This window comes from Carassius carassius, chromosome 31 (assembly GCF_963082965.1).
Source record: "Carassius carassius chromosome 31, fCarCar2.1, whole genome shotgun sequence".
NCBI lineage: Eukaryota > Metazoa > Chordata > Actinopteri > Cypriniformes > Cyprinidae > Carassius > Carassius carassius.
The window spans coordinates 18,343,697-18,366,795 of NC_081785.1; the positions used below are offsets into that span (position 1 = coordinate 18,343,697).

At 38.1% G+C, this 23,099-nt stretch overlaps 1 protein-coding gene across 1 annotated transcript; it reads right to left on the reverse strand.

The window, feature by feature from the left end:
* Positions 1–464: 464 nt before the first annotated feature.
* Positions 465–22,279, reverse strand: LOC132111699 (cysteine-rich protein 2-like). The gene is made up of 8 exons (XM_059519252.1): positions 22,122–22,279; positions 10,662–10,756; positions 8,140–8,197; positions 4,827–4,961; positions 4,512–4,580; positions 4,307–4,401; positions 811–868; positions 465–558 (listed from the first exon to the last, which is right to left on the reverse strand). The coding sequence occupies exons 1-8, from the start codon at positions 22,162–22,164 to the stop codon at positions 491–493; spliced, it is 621 nt and encodes a 206-aa protein (XP_059375235.1). The 5' UTR covers positions 22,165–22,279; the 3' UTR covers positions 465–490.
* Positions 22,280–23,099: the final 820 nt, after the last annotated feature.

The window sequence follows — 23,099 nt, forward strand, 5'->3', positions numbered from 1 at the left end:
CATTTCAAACAGCCTGGCTCATCGTCATAAAACACAGCTCCCTCAATAGACTTCTATTGTTTTATCTGCTACAAGAATACACATTACACAAATATATTTCTGTACATGCAGTACTGTGGAAGTAGGGATCTTGTTTTTTTTTTCCTTTTTAGGAGCCACAATACAGCGTTTTAATGATTAAACAAACAAAGACACTGTAACCAATTAAATAAATTATCTTTAAATTAATCATAGGGAAAATAAGAAATGATTGTATTAACCAGTACAAATTTTTCTGTTGGAGACAGCTGGGATTGGGGTAGAGGACCATCAAGTGGACCCATAAGAAGAGCCCAAGGGACTGTCAGTGGTGCAGTTGGAGCTCAAGGCAATGGTTGTAGTATGTGCCGTCACTTTCTGCAGAAAGATCCATGCTGGCACATGTTCTCCGTGATAAGGCAAAGAGTGGGGCATATGTAAAAGTGTGTTGGGCTTCCCAAGGACTGAAAAATCAAGGCAGAGCCTCTGTGTTGGGCTCCTTGTCATAGATGTAGCTGCCAACACCCCCAGTGTTTACACCTACAAATCCAAGAGAGACTGGGTTATTAACTAATTAAAAAAAAAGTTATTTAACTGGGACTTATCAGGTTTTCAGCATGCATTATTAAATTATGATATAAAGAAAGCAGGAGAATATATAAAAGATGTATAATTGCATGTATATTAATCTTCACTCTAAATAAAGAACTACAGCACTAATTTGAAACAATGTCATATTTTTTTCAGAAAATAAAGCAATGGCTCCCCCTTGAGTTGAAACTCTCACAGTACCTTTTGGGCCGAAGAGGACTGCATAACATGGTTTATGGCAGTAGGGCTGACCATTGTGCTACAACACAAAAACACAATTTAGGGTAAATTCATGCACTTTCATTGTAATATTTTTGTTAATACCTTTAATTTTTTTAAGACCTGCACATCAACTTGGTACTGAGGTGCTCAAAGTGTGCCAAGAAAATATTCCCCACACCATTCACAACCACCAGCAGCCTGAACCACTGAGACATGGCAGGATGGATCCATGCTTTCATGTTCTTTATGCCAAATTCTGACCCTACCATCTGAATGCCGCAGCAGAAATCGAGACTCATCAGATCAGACAATGTTTTTCCAATCTTCTATTGTCCAATTTGGGTGAGCCTGTGTGAATTGTATCCTCCGTTTCCTGTTCTTAGCTGACAGGAGCAGCACCCGGAGTGGTCTTCTGCTGCTGTAGCCCACCTACTTAAGGGTTCGACGTGTTGTGTGTTCAGAGATGGCATTCTGCATACCTTGGTTGTGACAAGTGGTTATTTGAGTTACTGTTGACTTTCTATCATCTCTAACCAGTCTGTCCATTCTCCTCGGACATCAAGGCATTTTCGTCCACACAACTGCCGCTCATTGGATAGTTTCTCTTTTTCTGTCCATTCTCTGTAAACCCTAGAGATGGTTGTGTGTGGAAAATCCCAGTAGATCAGAAGTTTTTGAAATACTCAGACCAGCCCATCTGGCACCAACAACCATTCCATGTTCAAGGTCACTTAAATCCTCTTTCTTCCCTATTTTGATGATCGGTTTGAACCTCAGCAAGTCATCTTCACCACATCAAGATGCCTAAATGCATCGAGTTGCTGCCATGTGCTGATTAGCAATTTGTGTTACCAAGCAATTGAACAGGTGCACCTAATAAAGTGGCCGGTGAGTGTGTATATATAGGCTTCTACAATAATATTAATGGTAAAAAGTGGTAATATTCTTTTTGTTTAATTTAAAGGTGCAGTGTGTAATTTCTAGCGGCACCTAGTGGTGAGGTTGTGAACCAGTCCCCCTGCTCACCCCTCCCTTTAGAGAATCTATGGTGGTCGACACAAGTAAAGATGTCATCCGTAAAGACAGCAGAGAGCAATGAGATTTCTTTACAAAGGTAAATTAAGGAATTGTATTTAATTATACAATTAATCAGTGTTATTGTACTTGTTATTCATTGTGTCTCTGCTTTATTCAAAAGAACAACAAAATGACGAAACGCGCTTTCTAGAGAGCAGTTTGACCATTTAAGGCTACTGTAGAAACATGGTGGCGACTTCCATGTAAGGGGACCCGCGGTGTATGTACTGTAGATATAATGTAATATTGTTCAATCTAAGGTAATAAAAACATAACGGTTCATTAAAGGTGCCATGTGCAAAAATTGAGCTAAAAATATTAAAACAATTACCTACACGCATCAAAAGTATGAGAAGAAATAAGGGCGATGATGTCATTCAAAAAATGTAAAGTTATAGTGCTGCAGAGATATCAACCTTAATCAGCAGTAGCATTACTAGCCCCGGCCCGACAGGTGTCGTAATACCAGTTTCGGCCATGGGAGGCGGTATGCGGGCAACATAACCACCAGCCAACCTGCAATACACGAATAACTCGCACGGCTTGTGGGCGTAATCTAACCTGATGTCAATCAAGCGGAAGGATGGTTGAAGCCCTTGGCAAGAGACCACCACCCGCTACAGGGAAACAACCGCGTTCAGAATCACAAATCAAATCCGATAAGAAAAGGAGCCGAACCAGAGTAAACATCGGCACTGCTTTCAATCGCTGGAGACAACTGATGGACCTGAAAGAAATGAGGTGCGACACCGAACTTGCAACATTTCTTTTGGATTGGTAAGTTAGATGCTGTTAGTATTTCGCTAGAAGTTTGTTTTAGATGTTTGTGTATTTTTTTTCGGGAAGTTATAACATAGAAATGTATCGAAGGCTGTTCTATAAACGTGCTAATGTTAGCGATGGCTAACCGTAGCTGCGTTTGATAATTAGCTAGCTATAACTTACCCATATTTTTATATCATGAGTAACCTGCTCTGTCTAGTCTGTTGGTCTCCGTGTCCTCCTTGCTTCGTGGTTTTTCTGTACGTGAGAAAATTGATGTGTGGCGTGAAAGCGTGTGAAAAGAGTCAATTGCGTGTGTCTCACGGTGAATGCTTGAGAGTTGGCAGCTCTGGTTACGCTAGCTTGGTCAACATCAGCTGTCTGATGTTGAAAAATGATGTTGACAGAATGCTGTCTGTCAAATTAATTTAATTCCAATAATGTGTATACAACTCAATGTAATATGAACAAAATGAATATGAACATATTCACTGGTAAAGGTGAAGGGGAGTAGCTTGAAGATGTCATGTTTCAAAATCACTTGACATTACCCAACGTTCCTCTGGAGGCAAAACGTCCTCTTATAGCAGCGGTCATCAATTCCAAACCTCGCACCCCACCTCTCTGCATATTTTGCACGTTTCTCTTTGTTAACACACCTGATTCAGATAATAAGCTCGTTAGAAATGAACTCCGTGCATGAACTGTTTTTCAAATGTTCATTGCTCCCTACTCTCTGAGCAGGGGAAATCTGTTGAAGTTTACCTCACATCGAAACATTCATTCACTGATTTGTGCTGTGCAGCGTCTTTAAACATGGACAACTGTGACATCATATACCTCTGTAAATCAATACAATTTAAATTCATGTCTTGCACACTTTAATGCACTTTGATTGGAACATATAGCTACGTTCACTTCGAACTGGAATCATGGCTGAATATCCTGTGATGACCACTTCGCAGGGCACTTATGTTCGAATAGAACAAATGTCTGAAGCTCTAAGAGAAATGTTCAAAATGTGCAGAGCAGTGGGGCGCGAGGTCTGCAATTGAGAACCGCTGTCTTATAGGCTTCGGCTATGCTCTAGTGTTGTTGTGAAGGTAGGGGCGGAGCATAGAGACTATGCCGTTTCTCGTTTGTTACTCTAGAGTAGACCAATTCACTTTATTGAGGCATACTGCCCCCATCTGGTATGGAATGTGGAGTATGACTTGATTTTTTTGCCAGATATGACAGATGGCACCTTTAAGTAAGGCCTTTATACACATCTGAAAACATAGTTATGTATATTATATTGCATTTCTGTAAATAGATAGTTGTAAATATTACACATTGGACCTTTAATCTAATTATCACAAGTCATATTGAGATTTCAATTTATTTTGATTAATACAGCCATATTCCCAAAGGAAATATATAAAAATAAAAACTCTGTGAACTTTAATTTAAGACTTAATTTCCAGGAAACTTATTTATAACCTATTGATACTTTTTAATTATCCACAGATGCAGCACAAGTTATTCAAGAAATTCAAAATATTACATTCTTTTACATGAAAAGAATCAATAAAAAAAAGAATCATGGCAGCCATCTTTAACACTTCTACTATTAGCAACTTCATCTTCCTCTTACCTCTGCGTGGCTGCCTGCTGCCAGAGTCTTACTACATCTCTCACAACGCAGGCATGGACGATGCCAGTCCTTCCCCAGTGATGTCACCTTCTCAGCTGCCATAAGTAAGCAACGGGACATGTCATTATACTAGTACTAAAGGCAGCATGTCCCATCATTAAAATCCAAGCCACGGTATGAAATGTTAGGATAGAGAGAGGCATACCAAAATAGACCTTCTTGTTGCATCTGGGACACAAGTTGGCTTCCCCAGAGAAGGTTGTGATGCTTCCAGCTGAAGTGAAAGATGCATACACTTCATGATCCAAATAAACACTGTGCAGTTTGTCATACGTCTTATTGCAAAACATTTAGAACGCAATGATTTGTAGCTAAAGGAAGATGCACACAAACTACAACCTTTATGTTGTGGCCTTAGGCTGACATGATTCAGCGATAGCTGTCGTTGACAGTAATACACACTCAGCCTGTTTTAGATCAGAATATGTCAGTTGCTGTTGATCTCTGCTGCTGTCTGTACCTTTAGATGGCGGCCTTGAAAATGCTTGGACCCGTTTCTCCTGAGGTTTTGGTGCAGAGTCCACATTGGATGCAGGTGGGGAGGGGTTGACAGGAGCCTCATACACATATGAGCCTGCACCCCCAATGTTCACACCTACAAATTAAACAAGGTTTCATGAAAATATCCCACTATCATACAACATTCACAATATGAAATGTTTGAGATTACATTTGTTCATTAATTAAAATGATTTCGGTATCATAAACTAGCAATACATTTACCACATTTATTAAATCTAATTTAATGTTGATCTCTACTGACACGAATATATTTTACTATGTTAAGCTGTAGCATTATTGTACCATATAAATTTAAAAATTAACAATAGCATATAAATGAACAATAACCTACATTAATAACATTGAACCTTACTGTAAAGTGTTTTCAGTGATTTCTTCCTTAAAGGGATGGTTCACTTAGGAAATTAAATTTGATAAGTTTTAGCTTACCTCAAGGGCATCCAAGATGTAGGTTTCTTTGTTTCCGCAGTATTTCCCATTTTGATATTTTTAGGTCAAACCATTCTTGTCTGTGACTCACATAATGCAGGTCTATGGTCACCACCTCAAAGAGCGGGCACAGAGAAGTCCAAATTAAACAATTCCCCATCATAAGGACACATTGATGACCTAAGACACGAAACAAGCGGTTTGTGTAAGAAAACGAACAGTATTTATATTGTTTTTACCTCTTGTACACAACCACATTCAACTGATCTGAGTGCGCGAGTGCTTCCTGATGTGACGTGTGCGCGCTCTGGCTTAGTCTGCGAAAGCGCGGAAAGCGCCGGAAGTGATCTCTCGCGCATGAACGTCACTCATTGTTTACACTTACTGTCTATGGTTTACACAGAGATTTCGGAAGTGTTACCTTTCACTGTGAAGATCTAAACATATTTAGACGTACAGGAAATTGCAATGGAAGACAATTTCAATATATCCATAGACAACGTTTAATTTTTTTCACAACCATATTTATTTGAACCAGAATACACAGATCAAGTACTCAGGAGCGATCCGCTGCAGCAGCACGTCTTCAAGCCTCAGAGAGACGGAGATCTCTTCAAAATTGGTGGTGTTTTAGTAGCAAGTGTTGTGAGATGCCAACAGAAGTGGAGAGCATATGTTGTCATGAATGGAACAACTACAAGACGACAACGAGGACATTGACAGTATCGCATCACACACCTGTCTGACTGAAGTTCCTGAGTTTTCTCCGCTGTTGAGACGCAGAGTTTTGCATGTTGTGTTTAGTTTGCCACGTAAAAACTGGAGGCGACGTCCAATGCCAGAGGGACCCAATGGCACGCTGTCAATAGAGTGAGTAATGTGTTGTATTTTATCATAATCGCAACGATTATAAAGTGCATTATAAACAAATTAATTAATTACAATTACTGCATTATATTTCAGACAGTGCAGATTGGTGGTGTATCGTGTGGTAAACAGTAAACAATGAGTGACGTTCATGCGCGAGAGATCACTTCCGGCGCTTTCCGCGCTTGCGCAGACTAAGCCAGAGCGCGCACACGTCACATCAGGAAGCACTGGCGCACTCAGATCAGTTGGACGTGGTTATGTACAAGAGGTAAAAACGATATAAATACTGTTCGTTTTCTTACACAAACTGCTCGTTTCGTGTCTTAGGTCATCAATGTGTCCTTACGATAGGAAATTGTTTAATTTGGACTCCTCTGTGCCTGCTCTTTGAGGTGGTGACCATATAGACCTCCATTATATGAGTCACAGACAAGAATGGTTTGACCTAAAAATATAAAAAAGGGAAATATTGCGGAAACAAAGAAAACTACATCTTGGATGTCCTTGAGGTAAGCTTAAACATACCAAAATTTAATTTGAAAGGGAACTATCCCTTTTAAAACAAGAATGTTCCTAATGCTCAGCAGAGGGCACTCTTTAATTGTTCAAGAACTAATATATATATATATATATATATATATATATATATATATATATATATATATATATATATATATATATATATATATATATATATATATATATATATATATATATATATATATATATTAGTGCTGTCAACGTTAACGCGTTAACGCATGCGATTAATTTTTGTCTGGTTTAACGTGTCAAAATATTTAACGCAATTAACGCAGCATCCGTATTTTCTGCCATCCGTTGGCTAGCTTTACATTATATGATCACGCTCTTATTCATTTAAATGCTTTTAAACATTTCAAGCGCGGCAAGACAAAAGAGAATGCGCTGTCTGTGAATGCCCTTATGTGACACATACACACGTACACACACACACCACACACACAATGCATAGACAGGGCGCCAGAATTCAGTTCTCTTAAGCGCTTGAACTAACAATAAACATCCCAAAGTGCCAGTTTTGTCGATTATACTCATAAGAGCAATCTTAAATGATTTATATAAAGTCTAAAATGAACAAAAAGAGTTGTGAGAGAATGAGGCGAGATCCATAGACAGTATATAAATGGTGAGATCCGCGTGTCTGTCTGCTCTTAAAGGGACAGCAGCCAATAAAGCTTCCTGTCAGTAAAGTTAAAAGAACAAAGGGAAAAGAGAAAATGACTCGCTGCTCTTGACTAAATAACTTTTGTAGCTTTAATAAGGATTAACTATTTAATTTTTAGTTTATGCAGTGCAGACTGCATATAACTTTGATAACTTTATTAAATTTCGGTATATTTCCTAACTGTTAAGACAGGAAGGGCAGGAGTAAACATGACATTTATTATGGGTTTATGTTAGCATTGTTTTAAGTTTACTTAAATTAAAAACTGTTATATTTTTGAAGCCTAATAATAAATGTAAAAAAAAAAAAAAAAAAAATCAGTAGCTGTATTAATATCAGTAATACTGGCCTTCATTCATAAAAAGATGCCATTTAAACAAGTATTTAAAATATACTGTCTTTATGTTGTTTCTACATTAATTTGATTAACTGTGAAATTATTACATTAAAAAATATATTAAAAACGTACAAAAACATTTCTTTTTTTATTGCGATTAATCACAGAAAAAAAATGTGTGATTAATCTAGTTAAAGTTTTTAATCGATTGACAGCACATATATATATATATATATAATTTACTCTTGTCATGCACTATATGTACAAAAGTGCAAAATCTCGGTCAAATCAATCATTTCATAACACAACATATTGTACATATATACAGTAAACGGCCAGAGATTACAAGTTAGTTCCATGTCACTGTTGTTGTCACATGATTTGTTGTCACATGATGTTATCTCATCTCACCTTTTGGTCCAAAGAGGGCAGCATAGCATGGCTTGTGGCAATACGGTTTCCCATCATGCTGTTAGGATTTAAAAAAAGAAGAAAAAAACATGGTCATTCCAGGCTTATATTTCATCATTTAAAGACTCTACAAGTCAATGAGTCTGCACTTGTTGGTCTAAGTTTGCAATTTAATTTGCTGCCTGTAGACCATCCTTAATGTATAAACGACACAGACGGTGCTTATCTTGGCGTCCCCTCCCTGATAATACTCACAGCAGTAATAAGGACATGTTCTATGTTGATGGAAAATGACACCAAGAGTGTTCTATGTGTCTCTGTGTGCCTTGAGTTTATCTGTGTGTACATGGAAGGACTTGGAAGAAGGAACATATTTCAGTGGCAGTTGTTCCCAGAGCCCTTTGGTCAGGGCCATGGTGGGAAAAGGTTGCCATGGGAACCGTCAGACGGCAGCTGTGTGACCGTTACAGCTGCGCAGGACAGGATAAGGAACGGAAGCGACTGAGAACTGTGGCCTCATGCCATTACAAAAGAATGCTAGGGGAATTTTTTTTTTAATGAGCCCCACATTCCAACAAAGACTAGCAGACTCCTTCCTGCCTCAATTCCAATGACCGGAAAACTTGTTGATGATGTAAGAAGTGAGTACTTCTAAAAAAAAAAAAAAAAAAAAAAAAAAAAAAAAAAAAAAAAAAAAAAACAAAAGCCAAAAAAAGTTAAGATCCTACAGGGGAATTTGAAGTGTATGGTTAAGGAAATCTACTTGCTTTGTTATGAAGCTTCTCAAAGATTAAATGCCATGAACCTCTCAAATGTACCAAATCCAATGACTAGTTCTTCTGTGGAACTGGTAACTAAAGTGTTGACAGTTCAGTCACCCAATAGAAATAGAAACCTTTAATCCTTTACTTGACTGCAGTATCCAATAGTATTAGGCAGCAGATCACTCAAGCTTTACCATCTGTACTCTCACTGGTAATGACCACATAGAGTCGCTCTGCATTGGCAAGTAGTAATCAATGGTTTCGGGATTCATGTCACTTCAGCTCACCCACTTCTGAGTACTTTTTTTTGGGACATCGCTGTCAGTTGCACGCCCGTTGTCTGTGGGAAATTGCCAATCAAAATCAGATCTTGTTTTTTTTTTGAGAAATCTCTTGGCATATTGTGTGCAATATATATCAATGAAAAGTCTGTGGGTGTGATGTCTATGCCAGATACAACGTTTAGTCCATCAGCTCCCATTAAAGTTCTCAACGGTCATAGAGCAGCATACAAGCCCACACTTTTCCCAGAGCCTCTCACATTCTGGTAACGGAATCCAAACTCTCTTCATTCTGCATGTATTTAACATGGCTATTCCCATAAACCCTCTCGCTTTACCCTGCCAGGATCCACGGAGGACACTAAGGGATTATCATCTTATCCACAGGGACAGTTCTTGTTCAGTCAATGTTCTTATAGAAAAAATTGCTGCACCCGTCTTCACTTTAGCCCATCCTCATTCCTGTACTGTGTAACACCCAACAGAAATCTCCCCATAGATTTAGGCTGATGTGAGCAGTGAAGATGCTAATGTACTTACGCACAGATTACAGAGAGAACTCCTTCTATTTGTGACTTTTCCTGGAGGTAAATGCAACACTCAGGTGTTTCCTTCTCTTACTCTTATTTGGAATACAGGCTCAAGGCAACATGATGACTGATGATAATGATTCCTCTGGCTATAAAACATCACTGCTCTGTCCTTTGCCCTCTACTGCCATTACGATCTAGACACAGTCGTGAGTTGTCACTGTGTTATGTAATGGGATGCTTGAAAGGTCATAGAGAATTTCATTTGGCTTGCCTTGCAGTCATGCACATAGGGACACTCTGGATGTACAAAACTGGCCAGCAAGCTTTTAACAAACCAATGAAGACACAAGCATCATGAGACACGATTACACACAGCTTTCCAAAAGAGATAAGGTGGGGAAATACTTGTTGTAACATGCTGTAGGTTTTGATATGTTCAGTTGGCTTCTGTATTTTCATATACAGGTGCTGGTAATATAATTAGAATATCATAAAAAAGTTCATTGATTTCACTAATTCCATTCAAAAAGTGAAACTTTTATATTATATTCATTCATTACACACAGACTGATATATTTCAAATGTTTATTTCTTTTAATTTTGATGTTTATAACTGACAACTAAAGAAAATCCCTAATTCAGTAATATAGAAGTTTCACATTTTGAATGGAATTAATGAAATAAATCAACTTTTTGATGATATTCTAATTATATGACCAGCACCTGTATCATATTTACCCCTTAAATTGTGTTTATGTCATGCTAGCTCCCAACACTGCCGTCCAACACACATAATGTCACGTAACAGGTTCTGGACTCTTTAAATAGACCACTGATCCTCTGATGGAAATGGAAAGCGCCATAAAGTCAATACTGAGCTGTCAGAGTTTAAGTTTCCCCAGATAGACTGCAGAGAGGTAGTGTGTGATCTCTGATTTACTCACCTCAGCATGGCCACCCGCTGTGAGGGTCTTACTGCAGCGCTCACACTTCAGACAGAATTTGTGCCAATCCTTCCCCAGTGATGACACTTTCTCAGCTGGGAGATAAGAGAGAGAGAATAAAAAAAAAAACATATATAACGTATACAATTGTACCAGGAACTTTTTTCCCCAGGAACTATTTTCCCCCCAGACCTGTTGCTTTCTGCATTTCCACCGCAGTCTAAAGTACCGGGAAGATTAGGCAAATAGTCTGGTGATGTAGGTCTGCGTGCGTTTCTCAATATCAAGTACACAAATTTTGGACTTGCATCCTCGGTAGTTCAGACTTTCCGTATTCAACTCGGGAGTGTGATGTCCGCGACAACGGAAATCCAGTAATTCTGCAAACAGCAGCGTACTTGATAACATCAGTCAGCTCACCTTGGTTACTGCAATTTTCCTCACTTTATATTTACAATGAAACATCTACATTCTCGCCTGAAATACTTTCAAAATTACATTTCATGACACAATAACAGTAATATTTTGAAAATGATCCGAAAAAATGGTGGTCAACCAATCAGCATGTTTACCGCCCAAGTCCCGCCCCTGAAAGTTCCGGAACTTTGAAAAAGTACTACCTTGCCAGCAGGGACTTTCTGAGGGGAATTTATTTTTTACCTGGAACTTTATTTAGTTCCTGGTTCCTGCAGTGGAAACACACCAGTACCAGCCCAAAGTCGCTAGTTCCTGGATAAAGTTCCTGCGGTGGAAACACTGTTTATGATTGAGGCATTGCTATTTCACCTCTCAATTTGAGGTTTAATAATTAGGTTTGTTCAAATCTTTAACTTAATTGATTAACAATAACAACGATGCTTGCCTTAAAATATATATGAAATTCATATGTGATGCCATAATTTGTATGCAACCTCATATAGATTTTATATTCAAATGGTACAGTATTTAGCATGATTTCTTTTGATATTTATGATAGACTATGGCTGCATCTGAACATGCATCTGAAATACTGTATACTAGGCTCTGAAGTTCACTGTATGTGAAAAGAGTAGTATTTCCTAATTCACAGTGTTCATAAAACAGCAGGCGAAAAGTACACGAATGACCTACTACTTCCAATGAGATTATGAAGTTAGCATCCAAAGGACAATTTACTACCTCATGAAGGCTCAGGAGAGGATTTGTGAATAGCAATGAAGCAAGGAAACTGTTCCTGGTAGGTCACATAACAATGACAACATATGACAGAGTCTGGATTATGTCCATACTATACACAGTACAGAATATGCAATTTTAGACACAGTCAATGTCGTATTGTGATAATAATGTGTTGCTGCCCATAGTGGACCTGCCCATAACCACACCCCAGAATCTTTTATCCACTAAATGTGGGTAGGAGCTTTTTATAACTTTTTATAACTTTTATAATTAGTGTATAAGAATTTAGATGTTACTTTTACGCTGTGAGTTACCCTTCCACTCATATATTGATGGCTGCAGCCCCTTATAAGTTATGAATGTGCCATAATCAATGAAAAGCATTGGCCGCATTGTGAGTGGTCACAGTGGTCCATTCAATAGCTGAGATGTGTTGACATGAAACACAAGGAAATGCAGTGGCGGAGGCTAATTAGAACCGGACAGCTAATTGACGACACATAGTACAGAGACCCATTTCTCCATTTCCCCTCCTGTCCCGTTTCTTCAGGAGGGTCCTAGGAGACTTCACCAGACCTAATATTACTCTTTCCAATTATATACCTCACTCTCAAGACAATAGATAAGTCAGGGCTGCTGGGAAAGCTCTCTCACTATGGAGGAAACACCTTAGCTTATCAAAACAGGGCACAATCAGCAAAAGAGAACAATCCGTTTCCTCCTGCTCTCCCCTGCTTCCAGCTTTCCCACCTAGAGAAGTATTGTTTTTGTTCGGTCAGTTTTGCAGCCCTCTTTGTCCGTTTCTCTGGGGGTCTAGGTCAGTACAAGGTCTGTAAAAAGTATGATAATCTCTGGGACAAATGTTGAAAAAGTTGGTTTAACTTAATCTCAACATTTACTGAAGAAAACTAGTGATATTTGTTTGTGCAATAATTGCCACCACACTGCAAGGGCACTGTTAGTGGTTGCCAGGAAATTGCAGGGCAGTGTAGTTTGACGCATTGCTAAGTGGTTACTACTAGGGCTGCCCGATATATCTAACGATATGATCATGCGCATCTAGTCAGAAAATCTGGTTCTGAGATTAGTGCTAAATCGCCATTCTCTGCTTTCAAATGGAGCAGCACTTAATAGACAGAGCCGTAGATCACTGACAAGCTACGCAATATCGCGTTCATTATCGCCTTCGATAATCGCCTTCGATAATGAACGTGATATCACGTAGCTTGTCAGTGATCTATGGCTCTGTCTATTAAGTGCCGCTCCATTTGAAAGCAGGTGATGGCGATTTAGCGCTAATCATGGAACCAGATTTACTGACTAGATTCACAACTCTCCTTACCCAGACACGTGATTTGAGGAACCATTGATGTCTGAAGCACACTGATAATACTCAGATCAAGATTTTACACAAAAGTATAACATGTACGACTAGGGTTTTTTTTTTTTTTTTAATTGAAGAAGTCACATACTATAAATGTAACCCTATTACTAACACAAGTCTCATATACAAATGAATTCTAAGCTCACACTGGAGAGAGGGAGAGATCCAGACAGCATACTGGTATTCCAGCAGGAAGCTAATCCAAGATAAGTGAGATTTCACAGTCAATGGTCCAACTGGGTATAATGAGAGAGAGCATCTCCGCAGGGTAGATGGCAATGCCAGCGAGTACTGTACAACGGTAAGTGTGTCTACGTGGTGCAGATGACTAGAGTTGCCATTAAAAGGGCTTCTGTTGTTGTACAAGTGGTTGCTGGGGGGCCTATTCAGTTATTGGTGTAGCTTTGCGTGGACGGAGGTAATCGCTTATCGCTCATCAAGCTGAACAGACACCTGGATGACCTCCAGTTATGCTCTAACACACATTCTTTTACTTCGGCTAAAGGAAATCAGTGTCTTCGGTGGTATACTTACAGATTTGAACGCAGTCAAAATTGCAAGCCTGGTTTCTGCTTTCCAGTTGAAATGGTGCGTCTATAGCAGTATCCTAAAAGCACCGTCATCTCGTATGTCCCTAAGGGAATCCATTTGACCAGAGAGGTAAGAGACGGGAGACAAGAGAGGGCTTAATTAGAGAGTCAGGTTACCTTGGATGCGAGGCATAGAGGCATGAAAGCTGTAATGGACGGTTGTGTAAGACTATATGAGTGACCTCCCAGTGTCCGGCTCTAATGAGCACACGCAGAGGTTACAGTGCAATATGTACAACTGATCGCTCATAAGCACCTTAGTGCTTTGTTTTGAGATACAGAGGTAATCTCTTTAGTCCCACGGGTACCGCCTGTAGAAGTAACATCTCCTGTTAGCCATTAGATCTTTTGTTTTCCCTTAGTTTAACCCACAATTAAATCAGACGAAAACACCTCAAACATCAGGTCAACTGATCCGTGAACAACACAGAGGTCTGTTTAATGTGTTTTGGTTGGCATGCAAAGGGAGGGTAAACGAAACCCTCAGCACCTTCACATGAATGAGCTTGTGCCATCTCAGCAGGACAGACACAGATGCAGGTTTGGATGTGGGCTAAAGAGACTATACACTGTGCAGTCAGCTCTAATGTCGAAAGCAAATCAGTCACAACAACAACAACTCTCTCTACCCAACAAGAGTCATATGAGATTTAATGAAGTCAGCATTACCAAGATTTATCAACCTACAGTAATATCATGTAAATAAGTCTCTCTGTAAACATCATGCCCAATATCCTGGGGTTGTTTCAGAATTAAGGAGGCTCTCAAAGAGTCTTACTTTGCCATGAGAGATGCATCAACATCAATTTCAGTTTAATCACTCTTATTACGTTTGTCTAGGCACAACAGATGCATTTATCTCTCTGGAACATAGGGATACTGTGTTTGTAATTGTTCAAGTGTTTTTCTTTAGACAGCGTGGCTTATTATTTTTTAAACCACTGTATAATTGACTCTTCCCTTTTTTGTAACTAAGGGCTCATCCCAAGAACATCCAATGGCATGTACTGTATGTAATTGGCTATATTATGCCACTATTATAGGGGCAATTGTAATCTAATGGTTAGAGTTGGACTTGTAACTTTGAAGGTTGTGAGTTTAATTCTCAGTACCCGCAGGAAATGAAGGTGGGGGAGTGAATGGAAAGCACTCTCTTCTACCCTCATTCTCCACAACTGAGGTGCCCTTGAGCAAGGTAGCTAACATACAATTGCTCTCCAGGCTGCCCCCTGCTCTGGGTGTGTGTGTGTCTGTGTTTAAGGTCATAGTAATAGTTTGCCCTTTGTTTTTGATAGAGTAGTTGAGAGGAAGTGATAGGAGAGGGAAACAGATTGAGGGTCAACAAGGTGGGTTTAAGCGTGGTCAGTACAAGGTTGTAGTCAAAAGTAGGTTTATCCACTTTATTTTTAATGTAAGCGTGTGCATGGCCATTTTTTACTTAAATGTGCAAGGCTTTTGGAGTCTACCACTAACAGTTATTTTAGCTGTACAAAAACAGTTTGCTATGCTTCTTAATATTACTATCATTTTATTTTATTATCATAATTATAAACACACTGTACGTAGTACCCTAAACAATGCCTAAATAGCTGTTTGACTACTGATTAACATTATTTCCTGGCTTTTGGTTTAATTTCAGAGGAAAGCAAGTTGTGCAAGATAAAAGATTGTGTAGACCTTTTTTTGCATTATATATAAGACCAGGAATGTGTATTTAGAAAGTAAATGTCATTTTTCATAAAAAAAGAATATCGAATGATTAGTTCTGCACTAAAGAGAAAAAGAGCTTGATATGCTGTTATATGCTAACCCCGTCTGAGATGTAATCACCACTAAACAGCGCTGGGCCTCAACAACATTTACACAGTTGAACACCCTATGTGCTCCACAGCAGGAATTCACTCTGAAATCTACTTCATCATCCTCAGCTGAGAATTTTTCTGTGTTAAAATTGATTTTTATAAAACTTAAAAAGCTAAATGACAAAAAATTATAAACAAACAAGCACTTTCTGGTTGGTACAGGGTTGACATTTACTTTGAACTGTACTTGATTTGAAGAACCAGCCATGCAAGTTCCTAACAGAATAGGATTCAAAAGATGGGCAAAATGACATGCGCTATATATTTGTCCACTCACTGTGGTTGTACAAATAGGAATCAATTTGAAAGGCAGAGATAGATGTGCTTTAACTTCAGCAACCATTAATACAATACTGTTCTCTACCCTGACTGTATCCTCTCATACTGCAAAGCATGCACGCCATCTGGGTCCAACATGGTGCTTCGCTTCGAGTCACTGATTACAGCCTGACCCGCTAGCCTTGCATCTGAGGGCCTGCAGGCCTTAGCCAAACATGTACAATCACACACAGAGATAAAACAAGGTCAAATGTGGCTTGAATGCAAAAAAATTCATTGCATGTCCTTCCTGGCTCCAATAAGCGTAGAGAAGATTGCTGTGGTTAGTTCCCATGATCCTCAGCTTTTTTAGCTATAAGCAGTCCAGATGAGCTGCATTCAAATCATGTTCTGTAGCTTTGTTAATGACCCTATACTCTTCTATGATGGCAAACAATGCCTTTCTTTCAAACCCTGCCCACAGCCATCAACTCCTGAGTGGCAGTTCCTTCTCCAAACAAATCTCAAATAGGCATCTGATTGCATGCTTGGTTTTCCAATTTGCAGTGGCTTGTGAATTTCCTCACAGTAGTGCAGAAAAGCCGGGTGTGGTTTGGGCCATTGCTGACGCAAGGCACAGCAAGATGTCTGTTTCTTCAGTCTAGTGCAGTTTCCTCTTGATATAAATTAAGCAACCTCATGATTCTCAATCGTCTGAACTGAATGAGAGCTTCATGTGCCTGTGTGCTACTGTAGTGCCCATGGCTGTCAGTACAAATCAATGCTGCCTCGTGGAGCTCGAGCTCATTCAGATTCCCTGCAGCCAATATGCAACTGTACTGGTCATCACATTTGGTGGTAGGGTGAATAACATGAATTCTGTAATGAACAGGTTGGATTACATTGTATTCCAAAATCAAAATTAAGAAATAAGACATTTCTGCTGTAAGATTTTTTGCATTGTAACACTTTCATGACAATTAAACATATTTCCTCTTCCAATTCTCATTATAGTAATGCAACAAAATATTAATGACTGAATATTAAATGTAAATTATAAATATATAATTTATGTAATTTCAGTGTAGTTTAATTGTAATCATTTATGCCAATTTAAAATTAAAATAAATAAATATATGACATTAATTTTTACTGTAATATGTTTTAAGAAATGTATAATCAGCATTGGAAAATAATGTGAAATGCTGATAAGAAAACATCTGGCTGTATTAATAATGAGAATTACAACAAAGAATGCAATGCAAAAAATTATATATATATATATATATATATATATATATATATATATATATATATATATATATATGTACACACACACACACACAGGTCTTTCTCAAAAAATTAGCATATTGTTATAAAGTTAATTATTTTCCATAATGTAATGATAAAAATTAAACTTTCATATATTTTAGATTCATTGCACACCAACTGAAATATTTCAGGTCTTTTATTGTTTTAATACTGATGATTTTGGCATACAGCTCATGAAAACCCAAAATGCCTGTCTCAAAAAATTAGCATATTTCATCCAACCAATAAAAGAAAAGTGTTTTTAATACAAAAAAAAGTCAACCTTCAAATAATTATGTTCAGTTATGCACTCAATACTTGGTCGGGAATCCTTTTGCAGAAACGACTGCTTCAGTGCGGCGTGGCATGGAGGCAATCAGCCTGTGGCACTGCTGAGGTGTTATGGAGGCCCAGGATGCTTCGATAGCGGCCTTAAGCTCATCCAGAGTGTTGGGTCTTGCGTCTCTCAACTTTCTCTTCACAATATCCCACAGATTCTCTATGGGGTTCAGGTCAGGAGAGTTGGCAGGCCAATTGAGCACAGAAATACCATGGTCAGTAAACCATTTACCAGTGGTTTTGGCACTGTGAGCAGGTGCCAGGTCGTGCTGAAAAACGAAATCTTCATCTCCATAAAGCTTTTCAGCAGATGGAAGCATGAAGTGCTCCAAAATCTCCTGATAACTAGCTGCATTGACCCTGCCCTTGATAAAACACAGTGGACCAACAACAGCAGCTGACATGGCACCCCAGACCATCACTGACTGTGGGTACTTGACACTGGACTTTAGGCATTTTGGCATTTCCTTCTCCCCAGTCTTCCTCCATACTCTGGCACCTTGATTTCCGAATGACATGCAAAATTTGCTTTCATCCGAAAAAAGTACTTTGGACCACCGAGCAACAGTCCAGTGCTGCTTCTCTGTAGCCCATTTCCTGCACACGCCTGTGCACGGTGGCTCTGGATGTTTCTACTCCAGACTCAGTCCACTGCTTCCGCAGGTCCCCCAAGGTCTGGAATCGGTCCTTCTCCACAATCTTCCTCAGGGTCCGGTCACCTCTTCTCGTTGTGCAGCGTTTTTTGCCACACTTTTTCCTTCCCACAGACTTCCCACTGAGGTGCCTTGATACAGCACTCTGGGAACAGCCTATTCGTTCAGAAATTTCTTTCTGTGTCTTACCCTCTCGCTTGAGGGTGTCAATGATGGCCTTCTGGACAGCAGTCAGGTCGGCAGTCTTACCCATGATTGCGGTTTTGAGTAATGAACCAGGCTGGGAGTTTTTAAAAGCCTCAGGAATCTTTTGCAGGTGTTTAGAGTTAATTAGTTGATTCAGATGATTAGGTTAATAGCTCGTTTAGAGAACCTTTTCATGATATGCTAATTTTTTGAGATAGGAATTTTGGGTTTTCATGAGCTGTATGCCAAAATCATCAGTATTAAAACAATAAAAGACCTCAAATATCAGTTGGTGTGCAATGAATCTAAAATATATGAAATTTAATTTTTATCATTATGGAAAATAATGAACTTTTATCACAATATGCTAATTTTTTGAGAAGGACCTGTTTGTTTTTATATATATATATATATATATATATATATATATATATATATATATATATATATATATACACACACATTTTGTGAGATTGACCCGGTTAAAATTCTGAATTTATATTTAAACAGATTCTTATAGATACATATATGGGTTGATTTATGAACAATCTAGAGGGAAAACAGATACACGCAGCATTACATTCTCCCCGTGTCTCCAGGTAGAGCAAATATATGTTGTTAAATGATGCATGGCCGCAGGCCTTCAGGTAGGTTTATTAGAATAATGTCAGTTTAAAGACTAGTCCCATAAAACACAAGTAATTACATGATGGCTTAGGTCTTGTCTTCTTTCTTGCTAACCTTGCAACAAGGGCAAAAAAAAAAAAAAAAGAGTTCATGCCTGACAGACAAGGCAAACGGCCTCCAATTCTGACTCCCAGAATTACGCAATGCCCCTAAACAGTAAGCAAAAATGGAAAAAGTGGCATTATATAACAGATTCTACACAAAGACAGCTTGTGAGGCAGCCATGTGGAAAACACAGGGTTTTAATGGGTACAAGTAGTAAAAGTAAATGTGATATAAACGTTGAGAGATGGGGACAGAAAGAGAAAAAAAGTGAGGGGTGGTATAGACAACTCCCAAATAAACCAACTATCTGTCTGCCTGAATCTGAAGCCAAAGGATGACATAATGGACATGCCCTCTCACATTTGGATGTAACTGGCATCTAAGAAAGAAGGCATTCCTACCTTCTATTCAAGAATGAATTGAGGCCTTCAAGGGAGAACCATGAAAAATAGAAAAGAAAAAGAAAAAAGTGAAAAGAAAAGTGAAAGAAGCAGATTCCTTGTTTTGCCAGATTCAATCTCATCAATGAGATTTGATACGAAGTATAAGTGAGCTCTCATCTGCCATTAATAGGGACAGGTTTTGGATGATATAAATGTTCAAAATTTGTTGTAGCATTTACTTACAATGCTTCCTTTAATTTTAGACATACATGAATTGCTTCCAAAGGTTGTGTTCAAATGTCCCGCTCATTTTGAATAGATGGGAAAAACAGGAAAGTACAGATTCCATGTAAATGTGAGAAATTAAGCTTTTATGCTTCTTGTGTAAGAAAACCACAAGATCTGCTAACAGCTGTTCAATACATGAATAAAAGTTTCAACCAAAAGTTGGGAAAGTTTCCACTCAATACAGTGGCTTACCACTTAGGTTTGAAACAGGATATAGTCAGAAAGGAATTTACAGGAACACATGCACAACTCCCACAAACTCAATTTGGAAATACAATCTGAAGCTAGGTTTGCAACCAAACAATTTAGTTTTTTTTATTTAATATATTACATTTAATATTGAATATAAACTAGGAAGGTTAATTAATATTAATAGATCAATTAGAAAGAAAAAAGATTACTAAATATTAATATTATTTATCATGATTATTTATATTATTTAACAGAGCTTTATTGGTGATTTTAGCTCATTGTATGTCTAGACCGTGAATCTGGATGCAACATTCAGAGTCAACCTCAAATATTACACTATTCAAACATTTCCATATTCAGAGGAAACACACTTTGAGGACCAAAAGGGAAGAACCGCACCCCTGCTCTTCCAGAGCTTTTATGGAATGTGTCTTGGCTTCAACGTGAGTCTAATAAAAGCACAGTCACCCACATCCATCTCAACAAACTCTCTCATGACGTAAACCGAGGTCTTGGGTGAAACCCTGAATTGTCTTTTCTTCTGCCCTATGGCATCATCCACCAATAAGACTTCCTCCCTTGTGCCCAATAAAATAAAAATGGAAAAAAAAAAAAACAGCTATCATGTCTTATTTACACTTATTTAAGCCTATGATTTTGCATACATAAATGTTGTTGTCCAGTGTGAAATCTGGAACCTGAAGCAAACCAAGCTGAAGAACATTAACCTTATGAATATGTGAGCATGGATGATAAGGTCAAGTGGCAGAGAGGCTATTCAACTGTTGAATGGATTGAGAGGTATATATTGAGCAGACATCAATGCTGCTGGCCTGAACATAGAAATAAATAAAAAGAAGAGGTCCTTCGTTCACTATCTTTCAGTTGCCCAAACCTCCATAGAGCCACATGCAGTGTTAAGATAACATCCACGTCTATAAAAGCAATAACAAGAACTTTCAAGCTTTCATTTTAGTGTTTATAAAAGTAGCCAAAAGAGAAAAATAGACCCTCAACTGGTCATGTAAAACAAAATGTTTTTATAAAATGTATATATATATATATATATATATATATATATATATATATATATATATATATATATATTAAAATAACAACAGACAGGACTTAGACAAAACTGTTTGGTATTAATGTTCACAAAAATGGGCAATAAAATTATCTGAATATAAGCTGGCTGTCTTTGCACTCAGACGTCTAAAAGTAAAAAGCTGACATTCAAAGTTTATATTTGCATATTTATTTCTATTTATGGTACTTTCCACAAATACAGTATACAAAATAGGTTCAAAAATTTAAATTGAGATTTTTTTTTTGTTTCTTAAATGGCTAGAGGCTAAATGTGATTTGCAACATTGCATCTGTGTATATAGAGTTTAAACCCATGATTTGTCAGACTTTGCCACATTTTACACAAAACATAATTAAATCTATAAAACTTATAAAGTAAAGAATTTATAAATAAAATTTATAAAATAATATAAAATTTTAAATGTTTTACAATAAAAAACTGCATTTATAAAATTTATAAAAAAAAAAAAAAATATATATTAACATAGCTTTATACAATGAACTGATATCAGTTCAATATATTGTGGAATAAATATTTAAGAAGATCAAGACCTAAGTGGAACAGGCCAAAAATGAGCAGTTTGGGGGGATAAAAACATTTGATTTGTTTAAAACTAGCCTAGTTACTTTTCATACTTAATTTACATAATTTATAAAACACGTCTAATAAAGTTAGATATACCATGAAATGTATACCTCTAAGCTTGGCAAAAGTCACAGGAAGCCGGTTGGATGGAATATGCCGCATTTTTTCGTTATCAAGTTCAAGAAATGATTTTGGGGAGTTTTGAGAGAGGTGAGTGCACAAAGTATTTACTGAATTGCTGAAGGCGGTGAAGTGAGGGATTTATGCGCAAATAAACAGATTTTACGATCTATCGCAAACTCTCAGTTGTTTAAATGAGTTTTATCAACACCTGTACAAACATACCATTGCTTTATGCATCGTGTAAGTCATGCATCATATCAAAACATAACGGTGAGTATATTTTAAATAGAGGTTCAGAATAAAACCGAAACGTATGACAAACTTACCAAAATAAACAGTCTTTTCGCATTTAGGGCACTTTGAAGCCATGGTCTCTCAAACTGGATTCTCTCAATCAGCGTGAGGTTTGTCTTCCAGGCGCGCGAGTCGACCAATGGCTGAGAGCTGAGCGCATCCTACTGAAAGCGCCTCGCTGGATTTGCATAGCCCCGCCCACATTCACAGGTCTTCTTGAGGGATTCTCTCTTCGCTTCTCTCATTGGTCAGGCTAGCGGTCAGTCACCAAGTGGGCGGGGTCCTCTGGCTGCCACTGGCTCTTCCTTTTTACATCCTTCAGCCGGAATGTGAAAGGCGTCCAACAAAGGTTCCTTTCACGTCTCATGAATAGAGATTCTTCAGCACTTGCCAGACCCTTACTAGTGGAAATAAGATGGAGAAAATATATTGGCATGTCCCAGTCATAATTACAACACTTCTCTTTTTGTTTGGGGTTGAGGTCACTGAATGGCAGCTTTATGTTTTTGACTAGTTTGTCTCTTACATCACCACGCCTAAAAATGTCTGTCACCCACATCTTTTTTTAAACTCAGGTTTTTGCCAGCTCTTACAGACTTACAGACCTCTGATCAGTCAGAAGAGCAAATGTCTATCTTTTCCAGACTCCTTCACAGTTAGATGCAACTTGTCCTTGTCCTGTTGTCTTCCATAAATCTCTAAATTGCTCAGGCGACAGAACCCTGACTACTGCCGTTAAGTGTCTCTTGATACTTAAGTGAATATTGACTTGCTGATTTCAGTGAGAGGGATGTGAATCTTGCGGCGTCAAGTTTATTTAAGTTCATTTGTGTGTCAGTAAGTTTGCTTTATTTGCTGGTATACATTCAGAGAAAAGTCAACTACATAATGAAGGTAGATTTTAAAAAAGTTGTTTGGACAAGGGTATATAGGTATGTATTCAACATTTACATTTAGTCATTTATTAGATGCTTTTATCCTAGGTGACTTACAAATGAGAACAATAGAAG